General features: G+C 46.4%; 6 protein-coding genes and 1 non-coding gene across 7 annotated transcripts; 2 read left to right on the forward strand and 5 right to left on the reverse strand.

Annotated features, from left to right (window-relative positions):
- Window positions 1–1,605: 1,605 nt before the first annotated feature.
- Window positions 1,606–2,537, reverse strand: F9C07_1355435 (uncharacterized protein). Its single transcript, XM_071508011.1, has 4 exons — window positions 2,516–2,537; window positions 2,021–2,447; window positions 1,807–1,956; window positions 1,606–1,648 (listed from the first exon to the last, which is right to left on the reverse strand). The coding sequence occupies exons 2-3, from the start codon at window positions 2,328–2,330 to the stop codon at window positions 1,874–1,876; spliced, it is 393 nt and encodes a 130-aa protein (XP_071364126.1). The 5' UTR covers window positions 2,331–2,447; window positions 2,516–2,537; the 3' UTR covers window positions 1,606–1,648; window positions 1,807–1,873.
- A 1,210-nt stretch (window positions 2,538–3,747) lies between these two features.
- On the reverse strand, window positions 3,748–4,038 carry F9C07_2226827 (uncharacterized protein; the record flags this gene model as incomplete). Its single annotated transcript, XM_041290473.1, has 2 exons — window positions 3,748–3,856; window positions 3,917–4,038. 2 exons carry the CDS (start codon window positions 4,036–4,038, stop codon window positions 3,748–3,750), a joined length of 231 nt encoding a protein of 76 aa, XP_041143797.1.
- Window positions 4,039–5,711: 1,673 nt separating this feature from the next.
- F9C07_2278447 (uncharacterized protein) lies at window positions 5,712–6,541 on the reverse strand. Its single transcript, XM_041285093.2, has one exon. It carries the CDS (start codon window positions 6,445–6,447, stop codon window positions 6,061–6,063), a length of 387 nt encoding a protein of 128 aa, XP_041143798.1. The 5' UTR covers window positions 6,448–6,541; the 3' UTR covers window positions 5,712–6,060.
- A 1,414-nt stretch (window positions 6,542–7,955) lies between these two features.
- Window positions 7,956–8,591, reverse strand: F9C07_1736 (uncharacterized protein; the record flags this gene model as incomplete). The annotated part of the gene is made up of 2 exons (XM_041290474.1): window positions 7,956–8,203; window positions 8,264–8,591. 2 exons carry the CDS (start codon window positions 8,589–8,591, stop codon window positions 7,956–7,958), a joined length of 576 nt encoding a protein of 191 aa, XP_041143799.1.
- Window positions 8,592–11,521: 2,930 nt separating this feature from the next.
- F9C07_t14 lies at window positions 11,522–11,593 on the reverse strand. Its single transcript has one exon. It is a non-coding gene; the product is annotated as a tRNA-Ala (tRNA).
- A 1,642-nt stretch (window positions 11,594–13,235) lies between these two features.
- F9C07_1355702 (F-box domain protein) lies at window positions 13,236–15,033 on the forward strand. The gene is made up of 7 exons (XM_041290465.2): window positions 13,236–13,613; window positions 13,668–13,704; window positions 13,772–13,799; window positions 13,855–13,891; window positions 13,966–14,197; window positions 14,266–14,822; window positions 14,892–15,033. Exons 1-6 carry the CDS (start codon window positions 13,333–13,335, stop codon window positions 14,767–14,769), a joined length of 1,119 nt encoding a protein of 372 aa, XP_041143800.1. The 5' UTR covers window positions 13,236–13,332; the 3' UTR covers window positions 14,770–14,822; window positions 14,892–15,033.
- Window positions 15,034–16,187: 1,154 nt separating this feature from the next.
- F9C07_2226831 (MobA-like NTP transferase domain-containing protein) lies at window positions 16,188–16,877 on the forward strand (the record flags this gene model as incomplete). The annotated part of the gene is made up of 1 exon (XM_041285091.2): window positions 16,188–16,877. One exon carries the CDS (start codon window positions 16,188–16,190, stop codon window positions 16,875–16,877), a length of 690 nt encoding a protein of 229 aa, XP_041143801.2.
- Between the last annotated feature and the right edge of the window lie 36 nt (window positions 16,878–16,913).

Raw genomic sequence — 16,913 nt, forward strand, 5'->3', positions numbered from 1 at the left:
TCAGATAAGGACGAGGTCCCTGTTATTTTATGTCTCCTGCGGTACATAGAATATACAGCTTAGCTACTTAGAACATGCTCACTCCTTACAATCTTTCTATGAATTATGCTCTTTTTACACACATTATCATACGAATCCGTTCAGAAGTGTTTTTTATAACCGGCTCAGCCCTATGCCGAACAAGACTCGGCTAAGCTTTGTAGGGCTGAGGGTTGGTGGACGGGTTACCGCATTGGGACAGTTCCGTGGAGAACCGACAAGGAGAGCCTTCCAGGTGGACCCCAGAAAATTCTTCTGCCTAGAATGGAGGCCTTTATTCCCTCATACACAGACATTAACTTCAATCTTAGTTCGTGCATTGTGGGAGATATTATAGCCTGATAGCCGAAGAACATCCCATGGCGCTCATTATGGGGAAATATTTTCCGCCCGTTAGTCCTAGATAGGTGCTGAGCAGCGAGAAAGTCAGATGAAGAGCAAGATAAATTGGTACAGAAGAGGTGGGGCAATGAGTTGGAGGGACGGAATAAGAGTAAGCATACTTCTCGAACGGTGGCCACCAATAAATATCCATGTTAGCGTCGCTGATACGACCTTCATTAGCACTATTCCTGCGTTACCCCAGAACTGGAAATAGACCCCGCCTTGGTTGTTTAAAGTAACACGGCCTATCAGATTGTTAGTATGTTCCCTATAAAGCAACCGAGCATTTGAAAGGGTAAATCAAGGTACCACAGACATACTGTGGCTCCATCGCCTTTCATTCCTAGGCTGCAACATAAGACTGCGTGCAGACAGGGGGAGGGGCTACTTGCTTATAACCCACATGAAGAAGTACCAAAGCAGTTCAGAGGGATGTTATTATTCTGACATGCGCAACTGTGCCCAGGGTTCTTTTCTCAGCCACAGCTAATATTCATCAACGAGCGTAAATCATGACACACTACGGATGAACGGAACATTGACGAAGAACTCACATAATCCTTACGATAGCACCTCATGTAAGACATCTGTCCCGCTAGACCTTGACGCTAGCGACCATGTGTATCCAATTTCAATTTATGAGAGCTTCCCCAATAAAAGTCACACCCACGTTACATAACCAAAATGGGATATTGTTGTCCACAATAGGCCCGCCGAGGTGACTACGATACACAAAGCAGCATGTATCTCGGAGACACGAAATTATACCAGACGCAAATTATATGAGCACGGACAACAGGTCGGTCCTGGTGATCCACCAAGAAAAAGGAATAAATATGATTACATCCGCGGATATTGGCATCCGATCCAAGATATAAATAAGTAATACCTTAGAAAACCCAAGGTATTAAGCGCGCTACGTTACGGTGGTACGCTTCGCATTCTTCTCCAAGACTTCCTGTGAGAAGTGATTCGTCACTCAATCCGCTGTGGATACAAGACCAATGGCGCAAATATGAAGACCGCCATATTACTATAAATAGGGTCATGTAATAGTAGATCCCATAAGACATATCTCATCCAGCAGGCCAGCACAGCATCCACTCTCTGAATCAGTCCCTTATAGCAGTACAGTATCACAAGGTTCCCTATGTATAACGGGTGCTACAGATAGACATAGAGAACGAATCAGCCTACCTTTCCAGTGGCTAGTGTGTCTTTTATGCTAGATGCGAGCACCTTTCGGTGTAAGCCGTGTATCTGAAGGTTTTGATTGTTTCTGAGTCACGAGAACGAATATTCCAATTAGCTATGCTCAGCCATTGCATGTAATACCTTCAGCTGAGACAGGGAAACAAGTACCGTTATATTTATTGGACTTACCGAGTAACTTCAACCTAGAGAAGGAGGTATTACATATGACGAGTTTTCTTAGCGAACTGAACGACTCCTAGATCTCGAGAGATTCTTCTGAGTCAGTCGAGGAGGTCTCACGACTACGGCGTATTTCGCAGTATTGCGCATAACGAGCATCTAATGAGGGGCGAATCTAGGATATAAGCCTTAAATGATAACGCAGCATGTAGGACCAACATACCTCTAAGTTTGTGCGTCCGAATTGCATACGCTTGAATCTCTTCCTTAGAAAGATATCTAGAGACACGAACATAGCCTGAACGCTCCTCAGAACGTTCTCCCCCACGCTTCAAAGCCTCAGGATTAACAAGTCGCCGATCGAGATTCGTATAACGTCCGTCGGGTGAGATATTTTCTGTATTTGACGAAGATGGCAGCCCTTGTCTAAAAGGATATGGTTCCTCGAGAAATCGATATCGTGGCGGTTTCAATATCCCTTTTGGCGGAGAATTGGGATCCTCAGAGGTTATTTGCGAAGTAGCAGCTGGCATATCATCTTCTTGCCTACTGCCTTATTCCTCATATTTTCTCTCCCGTGGGTGGAGGCTGCTCTCATCGCGATCGAGACTTTTCCACTTCTGGAAAGATGACTCCGGTCTCACGTTTTCCTGAGCAAGCATCAGCTTACCGCGAGAGTTGCGTATGCTCTCATTTGGCGGGACATCATTTGAATTACGATTGAAATTGCGCCTTTTCCGGGTACTGGTAAATGTATCCTTGTCATAGGCTTGTGGATCTTTTGAATCATTTCCAGGCTACTCTCGGAGGCTCGTGTAAGGAAATGAATCGCCGTTTTTTGGAAGGTCACTTCTTTTCATAGACTCATACGAGGCCTCACTCAGATGATTGTAGTCCTCCTCTGGATCTGGTGATTTATGAGGGACTGTGAATGCAGGGAGGCCGACCTGAACGTACTTAATCGCCGGGGGTTCACACGGTCCGGCGTCTCTGTAAGAAAAGAGTAGTTATCTGTATGGCTCCCGAAGAAGCCTAGTTTGCTCACTCCGCGATTCCAATCAGGTATCGCGCTTCCGTAAAGAGGCATTACTGTTGACTAAGTAGAATATAAGGTTTAGTTAGTAGTTAGGGAGCCGCCTGAGCCCGCTGAGGTAAGCGGCAATACTCAAATGCGTCTCGAAGCTTGTGCTTCAACTGGGATACACGACCACCGCAACCATCCGCTTGACCCACTATGTGGGGATTGTTCAGACAATCCCCGAGTACTCCGGAGTAGGTCTACCACTGTCACGGGGTCTCCATAGCCGACAGCTTGAGAATTCACAGTTAGACATTGTCGTCGTTTAGCGACTGTATTGCTTAGTCAGTCATTTTATGCGTCAACATGCGGTTTACATACAACATCTGAAGTTGACAGTGGTATATATACACAGATAACTTGAAATTCCATCGCTCAAAAAGGAAAATGCAAAGAAAATGCAAGGCAAACCGAAAACATATAATAATGTACCAAAAATCAACAAGGGAACAGGCAACGAATGATCACCGCTGATGTCGTGCATCCGTGGCAGGGGTGTAGGATGCTGCGCTATGTATTCATTCCCTCCCAAAAACCTCCCATGGAGGTACATAGACAGAACTCGTGTATATTCTCATTAGGACAGCATTGTGTGCCAGTCGAAGTAAGATCACTGAATTATGTGGCAGCTATTCCTAGCGTGTGACAGGCGGCGGTCGGTGATCTCACTCGTAGCAACGCGCTCGCGTATTAAATCCGATATATGAACTCTCAATCACTGACAGCGATGCTCAGCAACGCTGGAATCCCTTCGCGTAGTAACTCTTATTCACCGAATGGAAAACGACGTGGTGTGGTAGGAACAGGGGTATTAGGATGTAAGGCTGGATTATTCGGAGATTCGTCGGGGGAAGCTGGCAAAAGAACGCGGTTTATAGATCGCCTTGATTCCACTTGTGAGCCGCCTTGGCTTCTGCAGCGTCTCTCTTCTTGTTGCGATAAAGGAAGTAGCAGCAGACTCCGACCGCGATCAGGAATAAACTAGGAAAGCGATTAGTCTCCCCTGAGGGCACACATGATTGGCAACACCACTGTACTTACACTCCCACAATGATTCCAGGGACACCACTCTTAGTGAAGTTACTCACAGGCTTCTCGCAGGAGTCCGCGGAGCTGTCGCTCTCACAGTCGCGAATCCACAAGGACGATGTTATTGGAGGCATCTTGAGGGCGGAAGCAGGGTGGATGGAATTGACGATCGGTTCGAGAACATGGGAAGAAGGAAGATTAAAAGGAAAGATCAGGGGCTGATCTGAGAACGAAAGCAGGCAGACAATTAGAAAATTAATTAGCGCTAGACACGGTAGGAGTCTAATCTTATTAGCGTCTGAGCCACTGTCCAATCCCCGAAGTAGTGTTTAAGGGGTTCTCCCACACTAGACGGAATGCGGATAAGAATTGTATCTAAAATTGACATTCTGAAACAAGGGCTTCCATTCCGAAAACGGCTTTCGATCAATCAACTGGCCCGTTGGGCAAGGTCTCTGGGTTTTGTTTATGGGGAATGGAGGATGGAGTACCGAGTACAATGCTGTCTTTGTTCTTCTTTTTTTCCCGATTTTTCTTATCCTGATTTCTTGTCCCTATCCTGACCCCTGATAAGCTATTCATGAGCACCTCGGTTACTAGTGGGTAGAAATCATTCTGTGCAAGCTCATAGAATACCCCTGATTTTCTATGAGCCCTTCGTTTCACATCTTCTTCAGAAGTAAATTCTCCCCGGCTTTATCCATTGACAAGAGTCCAAGGAATTGCTTGTTGGTCCAAAGAATCTGGGGAAATTTTCTGCGACACGCCAAGACCCCTGGAAAAATGCGACATTTTCCGCCTGAGGCTGATAGAAAATCAAAGAAAGGGGGTAGGAAATAAACATAGCAATACGTACATCTATGAATATAAATAAAATTATTTATAGTTTGTCTTTATCGTTAACACATATTTTGTGGACATGGTCACTTGTAGATGATATGACGTCGTCACAAATGTAGCCTCTGTGAGGAGAATAGTATTGCCTCGTATCTCCTGCAGACATTATACCAATGTTGATTCACCTACTTATACAGAGAAAACATCTGTTAGCACTGAGTTGTATTCATTTAATCGTTCTCTACTTTTCCCAGCACAAGGCCGACTCAGGGCTTCGATCGCACCTGACAGGGTTTGCGATGATTGATTGGTGGAGACATAACTGTCCAATGTCGAACCATCCCACAAAGCAACGGCGTTAATTGCAGGGTCAGAGAAACGGATGATCCAAAAGCGCTATTGCATATCGATGGAAAATTCTTTTACCAGTGAGCCGCTGTCTTCTACCGTACGACGAGATCGACCAGCCATACTATGTAGGCTCTATCACGGAGTTCCAGCATGCGCACATGGTAGCAACGAACTACTCCCAGAGGTTGCGCATGTATCATTACTACTCAGACTGACGAAGGTCAGCATAAACTCTCAAGTTGGAATGTATGGCCTCCTGGAAGCACCCTTCATAGCCGGTGCGGGGAAAGGGATGATCTTAACTGGTTTTGGATCTCCTGAAGATCCCATTATGCAAGAGGTGATTAATTGGCCGTGGAGTGGCAAGCATACAGATCGCAAGTGGTTTGATCAGATCAGCAAAGGGCAGGACTGCAATGGACATTGAATTGGGAACATTCCTACAATGCATAGAGCAGTTTAAGACACCGATTCCCTTCTATGTGTATAGAAGCGTGGCGATTTTGAACCATCTTTAGTCACGAGCTATACTGTCAAATTGTTACTCTATGCATCTGTGCTTATTTCATGTACTTGTGTAGACCATTGGAATCTCCCTTTCTAATCGGCCATTTTGATAGTCGTTAGTTTGTTATCTACAAGCGTAATGAGACAAATTCAATTTTTCCATCTTCATATGGTTTCCTAAGAATTAGCGATCAATGTTTTTCATTATCCGACTATTTATTCACAGGTTTCAGGGTAATGTTATCCTTGGTTGTTATCCTAGACCCATGGAGATTATCCACAATACAAAAGAACCAAAAGTTTTAAATGAACAAACATGTCAGATAACCCATCTTCGTGTGCATGCCAAACAACTGCTTCTGACAGAGAAACAGCTACACGATAGGTACCCTCTCCTAGATTAACATGTGGCCCTCTTATCAACTACCCCTGCAGTATGTAGATACCAAACAGGAGCGAGTCTATTTTTCAAAACAAATCACCACACCACGGTGTACATCCACCCAGGCACCGCGATCCAGGAACGACCAAGTATTCTCGTCGTCCAATGTGACTTCGACCCGAGGTTGGTTCTGAAGGACGCGACAGATGGTATTATGGTGAAACTTGGTGAGCTGGGCGCTTGTTGCAAAGATCTTGCCGTCTTGTTCAAGATCTGAGTTGTCGAAGAGCTCTTCGATTGCATGTGGTCTGCCATCGGTTGCAACGGAGGCTTCGGCATGTCTGCCCGACCAGTCATTGGAAAGTTGGAGGGTCACGCTGTCTGACCAGCCATAATAGAAAGGAGTGGCGGAAGTAGAGGTGGTGAGAAGAGTGAAGAGAAGGCCAATGGTGGTTGTGATCTTCATATTGGATGATTGTTGGTAACGCTTATTGGTTGCTTGGTTTTGCGGTTTGAGGTTGAATGATCTAACTGCGCTGAAACTTGTTGTACTTGAATCACTAGCCAGTGTCTATGCGAGATTGTGAGCATTGTCATATATATAGCTTTTTTGTCGTTCTAAGTTCATAGATTCAGAGTCAATTGTATCATGAAGACGATATCACAACCATAGTTCCATGGATGAAAAACAGGATGGCTTGTACCGGTAGGTCATGTAACTGCATGCGGACGACATTCATATTAAACTCATCAAACCAATTATTGAAGTCCGAGCTTTCCGAAACAGATTGAACTTTATAGTAAAGCTGTAGTCCAATAGCTATAGGAGCCGCTCTTTACTATCATACATTTCTAATAGAGTCATGATATCTACGATTGTAATATACACTATCTCATGTCAACCAGAACTATCTACAGCTTTTCTAGCGCCGGGATAAAACGTTTACCGGAGGCTGAGCAACCTAATGCTTCGGAAAGAGCACCACGTTTTTGGGCGTCACAAACTCTATGTCTATTTTCTAGGTTGACCCATCGTACGTCTAGTAATAGTATGCACGCCCTTCACTTCGAATGTTAGTGAAGCGAACATAGACATGATGAAGTCACGATCAAGACCTACAACACGCAAAACATCAGCATGCAATTAATTCCCTTTAATGCTCAATACTATATAGACAGAGAGCAGGGGTTGGAAAAGAGGGATAAATCCTTATCCGGAAAGCCCAACACAATGGAAACTGGTATTGATATTACAGTGCCACAACAACAAAGACATAACCACACGCATACAGAAGTCTTGTCATATTCTAGACGTCAATTAGAGTTATCTACCGGTTTATCCGTCCGGTCCCGCGGCCGCAACCGTCGACGACTGAACCATATCCACTTGCGCCGAAAGCTAAAATTGGTCTTGACGTAATGACATCGGAGTTGGTCCACTAATTGGTGAAGCATGCCATGTTAGAAGACAATTGTAGTCAATGAAATGTTTCCCCATGTCCTAGGTTTAGTTATTCAATCTGGTACCAATCTGCTGATGCAACGTCAGGTTTGGCAGATGCACCAGTCCGTAGAACCGGGTTGACGTCCACAAACCCGCTACAGTGAAGCTTAAAGAACAACCTTTTGCTTGGATGGTTAACAGCAAGCTCTAGCTCTGGGTCCATCTAGGATTCAATCAATCTAGGTCATACTTCGAGGTGACTATAAGTGTTTAGCCATGAACCCGCGCCTCAGCCCGAGAACCGTGACATGTCAATTAGAAAGTGATCGACCGCAAATTGGATTGAAAACAAAAAGTGAGTTATTCTTTACAAAGAGAGTATATTTTCTCCATGTAAGGAGTGTTTCATATTAAAGAAGTATTTGCACAAAAGTTATTCACAAATCGCTTAATACAATGAAGACGCACAAAGAGACATCGAGCCTTTATACAAGTCTCTGCGCCAAAGAACGAAACACTAAAGCACAAACTTAGTTGGCCCAGCAAGGCTTGGGCTCCTTGGTCCCAACGACGTGAGCAGCAATGCCAATGCAATCCTTGTTGCCACCCGGGTTAGCGACACCAGAGGAGGCCCAGATGCTGTAGCCGTCGGCACCGGGGCAGGCGATGAGGCTGGATCCGTCGAACTCGAGGTGGCCATCCTTGATGGCCCAGCCTTTGCGCTCGGCGTTCTTGGGAGCGGGCTCGACACCGACGGTGTAGCCAATCTTGCCCTGGCCTGTGATATTGTCAGCTTGTGGTGCACATTCTTGGGGTATGGGTGGAAGGCATCACGTACCCATGCCGGAGCGGTCAACGTAGATCTCCTGGGGACGAGCGGTGTCATCGTAGATGTTGAGAACACCGTCGTTGATATAGAAACTGGTCTCCTGGCAGCTGTTGCTCTTGTTCTGAAGGCCAGCGATCAGGCTACCCTTGGCGGCGCTGAAGCCAGCGTTCTGGACACCGCTACCGGAGTGAATGGCGATGACGCCGAAGAAGTGAGGGGCATCAGTGGCAGGGGTGGAAGACGGGGTCGCAGCAGGAGCGGAGGTGCTGTCAGCGGCCGGGGCAGCGGCGGCAGTAGCAACGATGGAGGCAGCGAGAGCAAGGTTCTTGAACTGCATTTTGAAAGTTTGATGGTAAACGAGTGGTTTTGGAGAAAACGAAGGTGTTTTAAACGATTGGATTGATGGATTGATTGATTGACTGATGAGTGGAATGATAGCAGAGAGAAGGGGAGTGAGAACAGCTTTATATGTTGGCAATGACAACCTAATCAAGTCGATGGAGTCTCTTCCAAGACATTGATGTCAACTATTAACCGCTAACTGTCAGCTCTCAAGATCGAAATCTTAGGAACAACGGGAGAATGCCGCGGTTCGACTGGTGCCATGTTGTCATCCTGCAGAGTAGGCTACCTAGAACTATAATTAGCCGGTCCACTCCCGCAGTCCGTTGATTTAGTTTCATTTCGGCCCAAGGTCAGCGATATAATTGGGGTCTTGACCATCACGTGGGGCGCTGTGCCCTCCTTTGCCACGCTTGGTAGCCCTCGGAATCGAGGGAGCAGCCAATCAGGGAATAGGAGTCGTTAATTTAATCATTAATTTTAGGAGAGACAGTTGTTTCGCAGAGATGAGATTCTAAACGGGTAGAAAAACAACCGCTGCTCCACACTACAGACATTGTCTCATTCTAGTGTCCGTCATTGGCTCCTTAGACTGGAGTTGATCCGGAGCAATGCCCTAAACATAGTAGATGGAGCGTCAATCTTCGATCAACATCCTTGTTGTCTCCTCACGCCACTGAAAATCCCCCGCCAGCGAGATGGGAGGACGGGTCACCGCGACTGTTGTCATGATGATGAGGTTTACTCCATTACGTCCTCTTGACTAGTGAAAAAGCTATGATTCTCTGGGCAAAACAATACCAGTGGGCAGGCTTTCTACAGACTAAGACAGGGGTACAATGATTCGAGACAAAATTCGATAATGGGTGCAGATCCAACCCCATTTTCAGAAACCGTTAATTTGGATACGGGGCGAGATCCGGCTGTGGCGCAGTAACTATAACCACATTTCTAGAAGAAACGGACCCTCGGGAACAATCTGACGATTTCAACCGACTATGCATGATTGTAGGATCGATACACTGCAGAACTATTGCCCAGAACTGCATGTCTTAAGATTTGCGAGGCGCTGGAAAATGCCTCCATGCACATCGGTCAACCCGGTCCGCCCAACTTCGCATTCTTCTAACCATGCTAGACATCGCCTGCAGGTTCGGACGTACTTCGGCGATTATCCTAAAATAGATCCTTCCAATTTATGGGCTCTGCTACATTGTATCCAAGCATTCCCTCCAGCGATCAGTTCCAGATCGACGCGGTAATCATTCGTCCCACCTTTTGTACCTCACCTGAAAAGAACGGGTGCAACTGGCCGACATATCCATCCATCATGAGAGCATTCTCTTAGTGGCTATATGTCGGGGTCTACAAGGCCAATCAACTTTCACACAGGGCTTAATAATGAGACCGTTTTTTATTTTAGCTTCTCCGATCCACTACTACAATAAGAAATATATGGCATCAATAGAGTTCAGCTAGATCAGTCCTTCACCAGATCGACACGATGGAGGTGCGGTGGAACTATGAGAAGCCTGAGAGGTAATTCTTCCCCCTAGCTTAAGGTAATCTGCTCTACCTCCCGGATCAGGTTCATCCGTGGGCTATCAGGGGGCTCTACAGTTACCGTGGGTAAGATGCCTCTCTTTGCTGAGACTAAAGGACTCATCTGTCTGTCTAAATTTATATTATCTGTCTTAAACAACTTTCCTAGTGTAGAAGGCAAGCGCGACACTTGGCACCCCTCTTGGAGTCGAGATATTGGCTAGAGTCTATTAAAATTTGGTTAACATAGGGCAACAATGATGTGTTCATTTCGTGTTCATAGTATGAACAATATAGACAGTAGAGACGGTAGGAAACCTGTATAATATGTGGAGTTCGAAAGTAAACCAAGGATGTCACAGGGAGCCCTTTGAATGAGCTATAGGCCGGTTATACTCGTGTGTTTTCAAGATACATCCGAACAGGCGGGCATCCGCTGTGCAGTAGGTACATTGATTTATGCTTCTAAGCACTTTCAGCGTAGCACAAATGCACCGCTCGAAGCTGACAATTTTGCAGGAGGCTCTCAATTTTGTGATCTAGTTAAGCCTTCTGATGGCTTTTCTATATCTTTCTCTTTTTTGTGTTCCTTTCCTTGTTTACGTGACCGATTTAATTCGGATCAGGTACATGGGTTCCAAGGACCAGGGGGTATGGCCTCCTGCAATATATATAGAGCATTTTCCATTGTTGCAATTATTCTTTGGATCTGCTATGATAAATCAACGAGCCATGCTCATGCATATACTGGGAAGATCTGTAAATTAAGATAGCTCATGGGATATTTGGAGAACTTCGCAATAGATTTTCATGCACCGAGTCGAGGGTGTGTAAATACCGTCTTAACGCGAATGCCTCTACAGGAAGGTTATGTAGACAGGGGATAATGAATTATTATTTTGTGACTGAAGCCTATAAAGAAACCATTTTTGTATGTTGATTGTGAACTCAATGAGGTTGAATCTCTTTAGATTCCTACTATTAAGTGGAATATCGGGTGCTTGGGGTTCTACCTGTGTTGTATATATATATCCGCTCGGATTGTAGCACGATATGTGTACACTTTCACTTCAAGTGAACATAAACATTGAATCGCAGTTGACTGACTACAACTTTCTACACATACGATACTATGTTTTATTTATGAGGATTTGCTATCGCAGTTATGGAACAGGAATGGACTTGTGATGTATTCACCGCGGTGCAGCTGGGACTGACCAACCGTCGCGAGCTAGAAGAATGAATCATCGGCGATCCGGAGAATATAATGAACAAATGCATAAAGGGAAAGCATGAAAAGAACATACTTTATGTCCCTTGTGATAGGGAAACAATAACAAAGAGAAAGGCGAGGGTGAGAGAGCGGGAAAAAAAAATGATAAATGGACTTGAGGGGAATTGAACCCCCGACTTCTCGCATGCGAAGCGAGCACTCTACCACTGAGTTACAAGCCCGAGTAACCAAAAGATGAGTAATCTCTATAGCATAAGTATGTTGCAATGCTGGAAATGAAAATGGCAGCTGCATGCGGCCTTGTGTCCCACATGTAACCCTAGACCCTCCGACCTGTTCACGGCCATAGATATGTCCTCGTGGACGACTGAATGCGTCAGCTATGTGAAGTGTCGATTAAAGCACATCCCTTGTCTCTCACAGGATAAAACATACTGAGGAATCAGGGTGCTGGACCGAACAGATAAGCTTGATTGGCAACTTGATGGGATGATAAATAGGAATTACACGCGCAAAATAGCCGCCCAAGACTTGCCAGTAACTAGGTTTCTGTATAATCGGGACTGATTCCTATTTCAGTAACTTGCAGACACCGTACGCGTCGTACCTCGACATGATGCATTGGGTAAGGGCGCCGCAAGGCAAATAAAGTATTATTAGACCTACTGGAATAGGCACAACCAACCATCGTGCCGGACTTCCGAGTGGCGTTGATAAGCAACATTTACTACCAGGAACCAAAATTGTATACGAAGTACAAAAGTACCGTCGCCATATCCGGGGAGTCAATGTTCTATCCGTGGGGCAGCGAAAAAAGTTTCCGCTCCGCCATACAGAGGAGGAAAGACGCACTCGTTGCCGCGGCACAACTCCGCCCAGCCCCGATTGTGGGAAAAGCGGATACGATAAGGGAGGCTGTTGGTAGATTCAGAGCTGTAAGTGGATTATCTGGGTGGCCGATCAATGCGGCCACGGTAGGTCGGCACTCCAGCTATAATTTGTTTGGCAGCCGCGATTTGCCACTGAAAAAGCGAAAACTCAGCCAAATCTACCCGCGCAGTATCAGCTCAGCTCACCATCCGAGGTCATGAGTGTCTTCCAGAAGCTCCAGCAAACAACTAGTGGCGCATCGCCGTCGCGCTAAAGTTGTTAGCGGGATAGATGGCGTGCGCCCTCGAAGCATATGGATTTCTCAACACGGGAGGTCTGGAACCAGGATTGGGTCAGATGACCCTCGAAAGTTGCTGGCAACAAAAGAATTGCTGACACTTGTTCCACTCTGGGCAGCGACGCAGTGATTGAGAATGGTGTGGTTTGAGAACATCACCCAATCTTCGCTTGCAAGTGTAGACGTGTCAATTGTCCGAGGCGGTCACATTAACCCTATAATGGAGAACCCCGGATTTTAGTTCTGTTGCATCAAACTGGATATCTCGAGTAATTGAGTCGGAAAACTTTAATAATCGATCTAAATTTTGGCAGAAAGCTCTCAAAAAGAAAAAGGGAGCTACCCCTGGCGAATTAAATTATTAATAAGCCCCCGTTATTAGCATCGTGAGTTTGGTGAGTCGGGGAGCCATGGGACACGATCTCCGGGCGGTGAGGGAGGGTTTTTAGAGCTACAATACAAATTAGGATAGTGAAATGTAAAAGAAATCGCGACATTCAACCAGAACAATCGCCCAGACCCGCTCTCAACGCTATTTTGCATTGAAGAGGGGGATGACCTGGCAACTTTCGAGGAGATGGCGGTCAGGATGATCATCGCTAAGAGTTTTCTGGCATTCTCCTATCATGGTTGTCTATTTATTGCCCCATCCTCTTCTCCACTGTGGACCCCCTGAACCATTTATTCTGGAATCCAGGCACAGAACTTTTCCCTTCTTTCTCTTTTATCTATTCAAACGCCTCTCCGTCTCACGTCCGATTCCCAAACGTCCGATTCACCTCTCCCTTCACCATGGCGTACGATTGTTACTGCGCAATCTGCGGTGTTAGCTTCACCGGCATGCACATCGAGTCCCCGTCGGAAACCGCGATCGAACGACGAAGACGGTGGATTGAGAAGAGATGTCGGGCGCTCGAGGCCGGCCAGGACATCAGCCAAATTTCTACCGAAGAAAATGATGCCCCCGTGCGCAGCTACGACCCTCGTTTAGTCGACACCGATAACATCTCCTGGCTCTACAAGGCATACTGCCTGGGATCGAATCCTCCCTCCGGTACTTCGAAGACGAACAAGTACGTTCTTGGATACGTTTCCGGCGAGCCAATTGCGGTCTAACACGGTTGCAGAGCGTTTATTGCTGGTCCGGGATATTATGCGGATATTGTAGGCGACCCCCGAATATACTTTGAAGCAAGCCACAGTTCGAGAAGCTTACACGCCACTTTGACAGGGAGAACTAGTGGTGAAACCCGGCAATGGTATGCGTTACACGAGGCTGCCGAATTGCATAAGCGTGGCTAATTTTATCTTAAGATCAATATCAGCCGTCGTCCCGGAAAACCTTCATGTGGTCGGTTTTGACCTCTCCGATCCCTCTCCCTCGAAGGGAGAAAAATAAACACCTCATCGCTAACTCTTTTGCAGTTATGACGAGGGAACCGAAGACGCAGCCGGCCCAGTCCTCCCATTCCATTGGAGCTGTTTCGAAATCTTGACCCGAGTCCTCACGGGTTCCACCGAGATCAGCCGTGTCAACCTCAACGCTCTTTACGGTGTCATGTCCGCTTTGACCAACCATTCCTCGTTGCATCTGAGCTACGGAAACGATATTTCACGGTCACAGGGCCGTTACTGGGAATGCATTCCTGGTGCAGAGGTAAGCGTGATCACACCAGAGATTAGACTGCAATGCCCCTAACGTATTGCCATTTCTGCCATCAACAGTACTGTGCCAAGAACCCAACAGATACCCCCATGGTCGACGAGCTTTTCCAAAACCTGAGCACGGATAGTAAATTTAAGCGCCCTTCGCTAGAGATTGAGCTCCGGGAACGACGCCCCACCGATCCATTTGGCCAACTACCTCTCGAGATCGCACAGCAGATTTGCATGTTTTTGCCCGGAGATTCGCTGAAAGCTCTTGCTCAAGCTTCTCTCAGTGTTCAAATGATCACCCAGGATAACTCGTTCTGGAAGCGTTTTATGCAGTGGGACATGCCGTGGCTCTGGGAATTCCAGACGCTCCAGAATCAAAAGGACGTCAACTACAAATCACTTTACCTGTGGCTGAACAAAATGACCACTCCACGGTACGGCATGGACGATTTGAACCTCATGGGCGTTGCCAACCGCAGACGCGTCTGGGGCGTGTGCGAACAACTTGCAAGCCGGTACAACAAAACCACCGGCCAGGCGCCCGCTGAAGCGATGAAATGGGGTCGCGATTAAGCATCTGCGGAGATGAGATCTACGACATTGATTGCTATGTTTTGACTGCCGAGGTGAGTCTAGACCCCCGAGGTATATGGAGTCGCTCTATATTGAAGAGAGCTAATGTGGCAAATATACAGGGACTCTTGCGGGAAATTATTTCAGCCATATGATACCACAGCTCTATTACCTGGTTTCGACCTTTGCATTGCTTCGTTATTCATTCTTTGGAGTTCATCCGGCGTTGGGACTGGGTCGGTTGCCAATTCTCAACTTTCTGCCTTTATTAGCGTCAAGCATTATAGATATAGACCATCTTTTTTTTTTTTATCTGACGAATCTATAATGAACCCAACGATTGACTTGATACCACACAATTGCGTTGCACCTACATATTCAACAGATTTATGTTATCTTCCTGTTTTGGAAGACGGGTCGATTGTTAGTAGCACACCATCTAATAAAGCTTCGCATCTAAATTTAGACAATGGCAGCAATCTGGTAGAAATCTTTACCGGCGAAACTGGTATTATTCTGTTACTATAGTATCAAACCAATCCAATCGATCTGTGGCAAATGTGGCAATCTTTGGTGGATCGGAATACGTTCGGAGCATTGTCGGAGGTATTGTGTTCGATTCTATCCCATTCCAGCGCCGCCAGCATCGCGACCGCACGTTAAATTTAGTATCACATTTGATGATAGTATTGTCGTTGCTCAGATGTATGTTGCGTTGCCTTGTCTCTGAATAGAAACTCCAAATTGCCTTGCTGTGGTTGGTGGCTGGGTTTGGAGTGACCTTTGTTCCTCGTAGTGCACTAAACCCTTCTGACGAAAAGATGTCTTTGAAGCTTCGATCGTTTCTATAGACGGGGTGTTCACCTTTTACGTACATCTACTCTGTAGATTGTGGTTTACTCCGTGGAGCGCCACGGGCAACCGGTTAGCAGTGAGAACCCGTGTTAAAGCCAACCCTAAGTTTGCCCAACGCCCTACTTAAGTGTAAAAGCTTCTAGTCTCACACATCTCCTGATTTAAACTACCCATTCCGCTACAAGAGAGCAATTATCTACCGTACTCAACCCTAGGACAAAGGTCTTTGAGATTGATTCAAGTTGCGGAAAGCTCCATCCGCATTCCCGACGCCCTGAAACTGTGCTGAAACGTTATGCTTACGGTCTTGACGTTTCAATCCTCACATTTAGTTTAAAGAAGCCTTCTAGAATACTTCACTGTAACCACTTGCATTGGGTCGGAACTTGCCGGACCACATCTGCCAAGCGAACGGTGAAGAGCTGGACCATTTCGTCAGTCTGACGCCAGCATTCCTTCAAAAGAGGTGTAACTCTTCGTATTTCTGCTGAGATTTGGTACATCATATTGGCAAGCCCATTAAGTACACTGTCAATCAACGATATAGAGGTACTGTCATCTAAATGAGCACACTTCAACCCCTCCTGCTGGCCGGTGGCCGGTCCTCGCGAATGGGCAGACGAAAGGAATTGCTACCCTTAGTACATGATATACCTATCTACATGCACCTATTGCGCACCTTGCAGCTCGCCTGCCCCCAGTCACCTATAGTCTATCTATCATTACGCAGTCGAGATTGTCTGCCAGATATACAGAATGACCCACGAGTGACGGAAGTGTCCCCAGACATGCTCTCCATAGAAATCGATGGCTCATCTACACTGGTACAAGTAATCTATGACCGCCCTAACGGTGATACTCTCGACACAGAGAATGATATGGGCCCAGCAGGCGGCCTCCTAGCCGCTCATCGCTTCGATCCGCAGGCTACGTGGCTGGTTGTCGCCTGCGATTACCCGTTTTTGTCCGTGTCCGACCTGCATCACCTTCAGCAAGAGATGGCTGGTCCCGTTACTTGTTTCCAAAATGCGGATGGATTCTGCGAGCCTCTCTTGGGAATTTGGAGTCCTGAAGCTATGCATGTGCTTGATCAGAATGTCCGGAAAGGGGATTGTGGGCCAAAGTCGGTCGTTCGTCAGTGCTCTGGGAAGACGATCCGACCGCGGGATGATAGGTGCTTGTTTAATATGAATACACCGGCCGACTTAGATATGGTGTTGAAATTGAAAGACGGCCTCGACAGTGGAATGTGACGCATTGCCGCTAGGATATATGTTATCGCAGGAGAT

This window comes from Aspergillus flavus, chromosome 2 (assembly GCF_009017415.1).
Source record: "Aspergillus flavus chromosome 2, complete sequence".
NCBI lineage: Eukaryota > Fungi > Ascomycota > Eurotiomycetes > Eurotiales > Aspergillaceae > Aspergillus > Aspergillus flavus.

Excerpts from the sequence above, each read along its gene's own strand:
- F9C07_1355435 (XM_071508011.1), bottom strand. The coding sequence starts at position 2,330 with ATGCCAGCTGCTACTTCGCAAATAACCTCTGAGGATCCCAATTCTCCG. Across the intron at positions 1,957-2,020 it reads TCGGACGCACAAACTTAGAG|ATGCTCGTTATGCGCAATAC; the intron begins GTATGTTGGTCC and ends GCCCCTCATTAG.
- F9C07_2278447 (XM_041285093.2), bottom strand. The coding sequence starts at position 6,447 with ATGAAGATCACAACCACCATTGGCCTTCTCTTCACTCTTCTCACCACC.
- F9C07_1355702 (XM_041290465.2), top strand. The coding sequence starts at position 13,333 with ATGGCGTACGATTGTTACTGCGCAATCTGCGGTGTTAGCTTCACCGGC. Across the intron at positions 13,800-13,854 it reads AGTGGTGAAACCCGGCAATG|ATCAATATCAGCCGTCGTCC; the intron begins GTATGCGTTACA and ends TTTTATCTTAAG. Across the intron at positions 14,198-14,265 it reads AATGCATTCCTGGTGCAGAG|TACTGTGCCAAGAACCCAAC; the intron begins GTAAGCGTGATC and ends TGCCATCAACAG.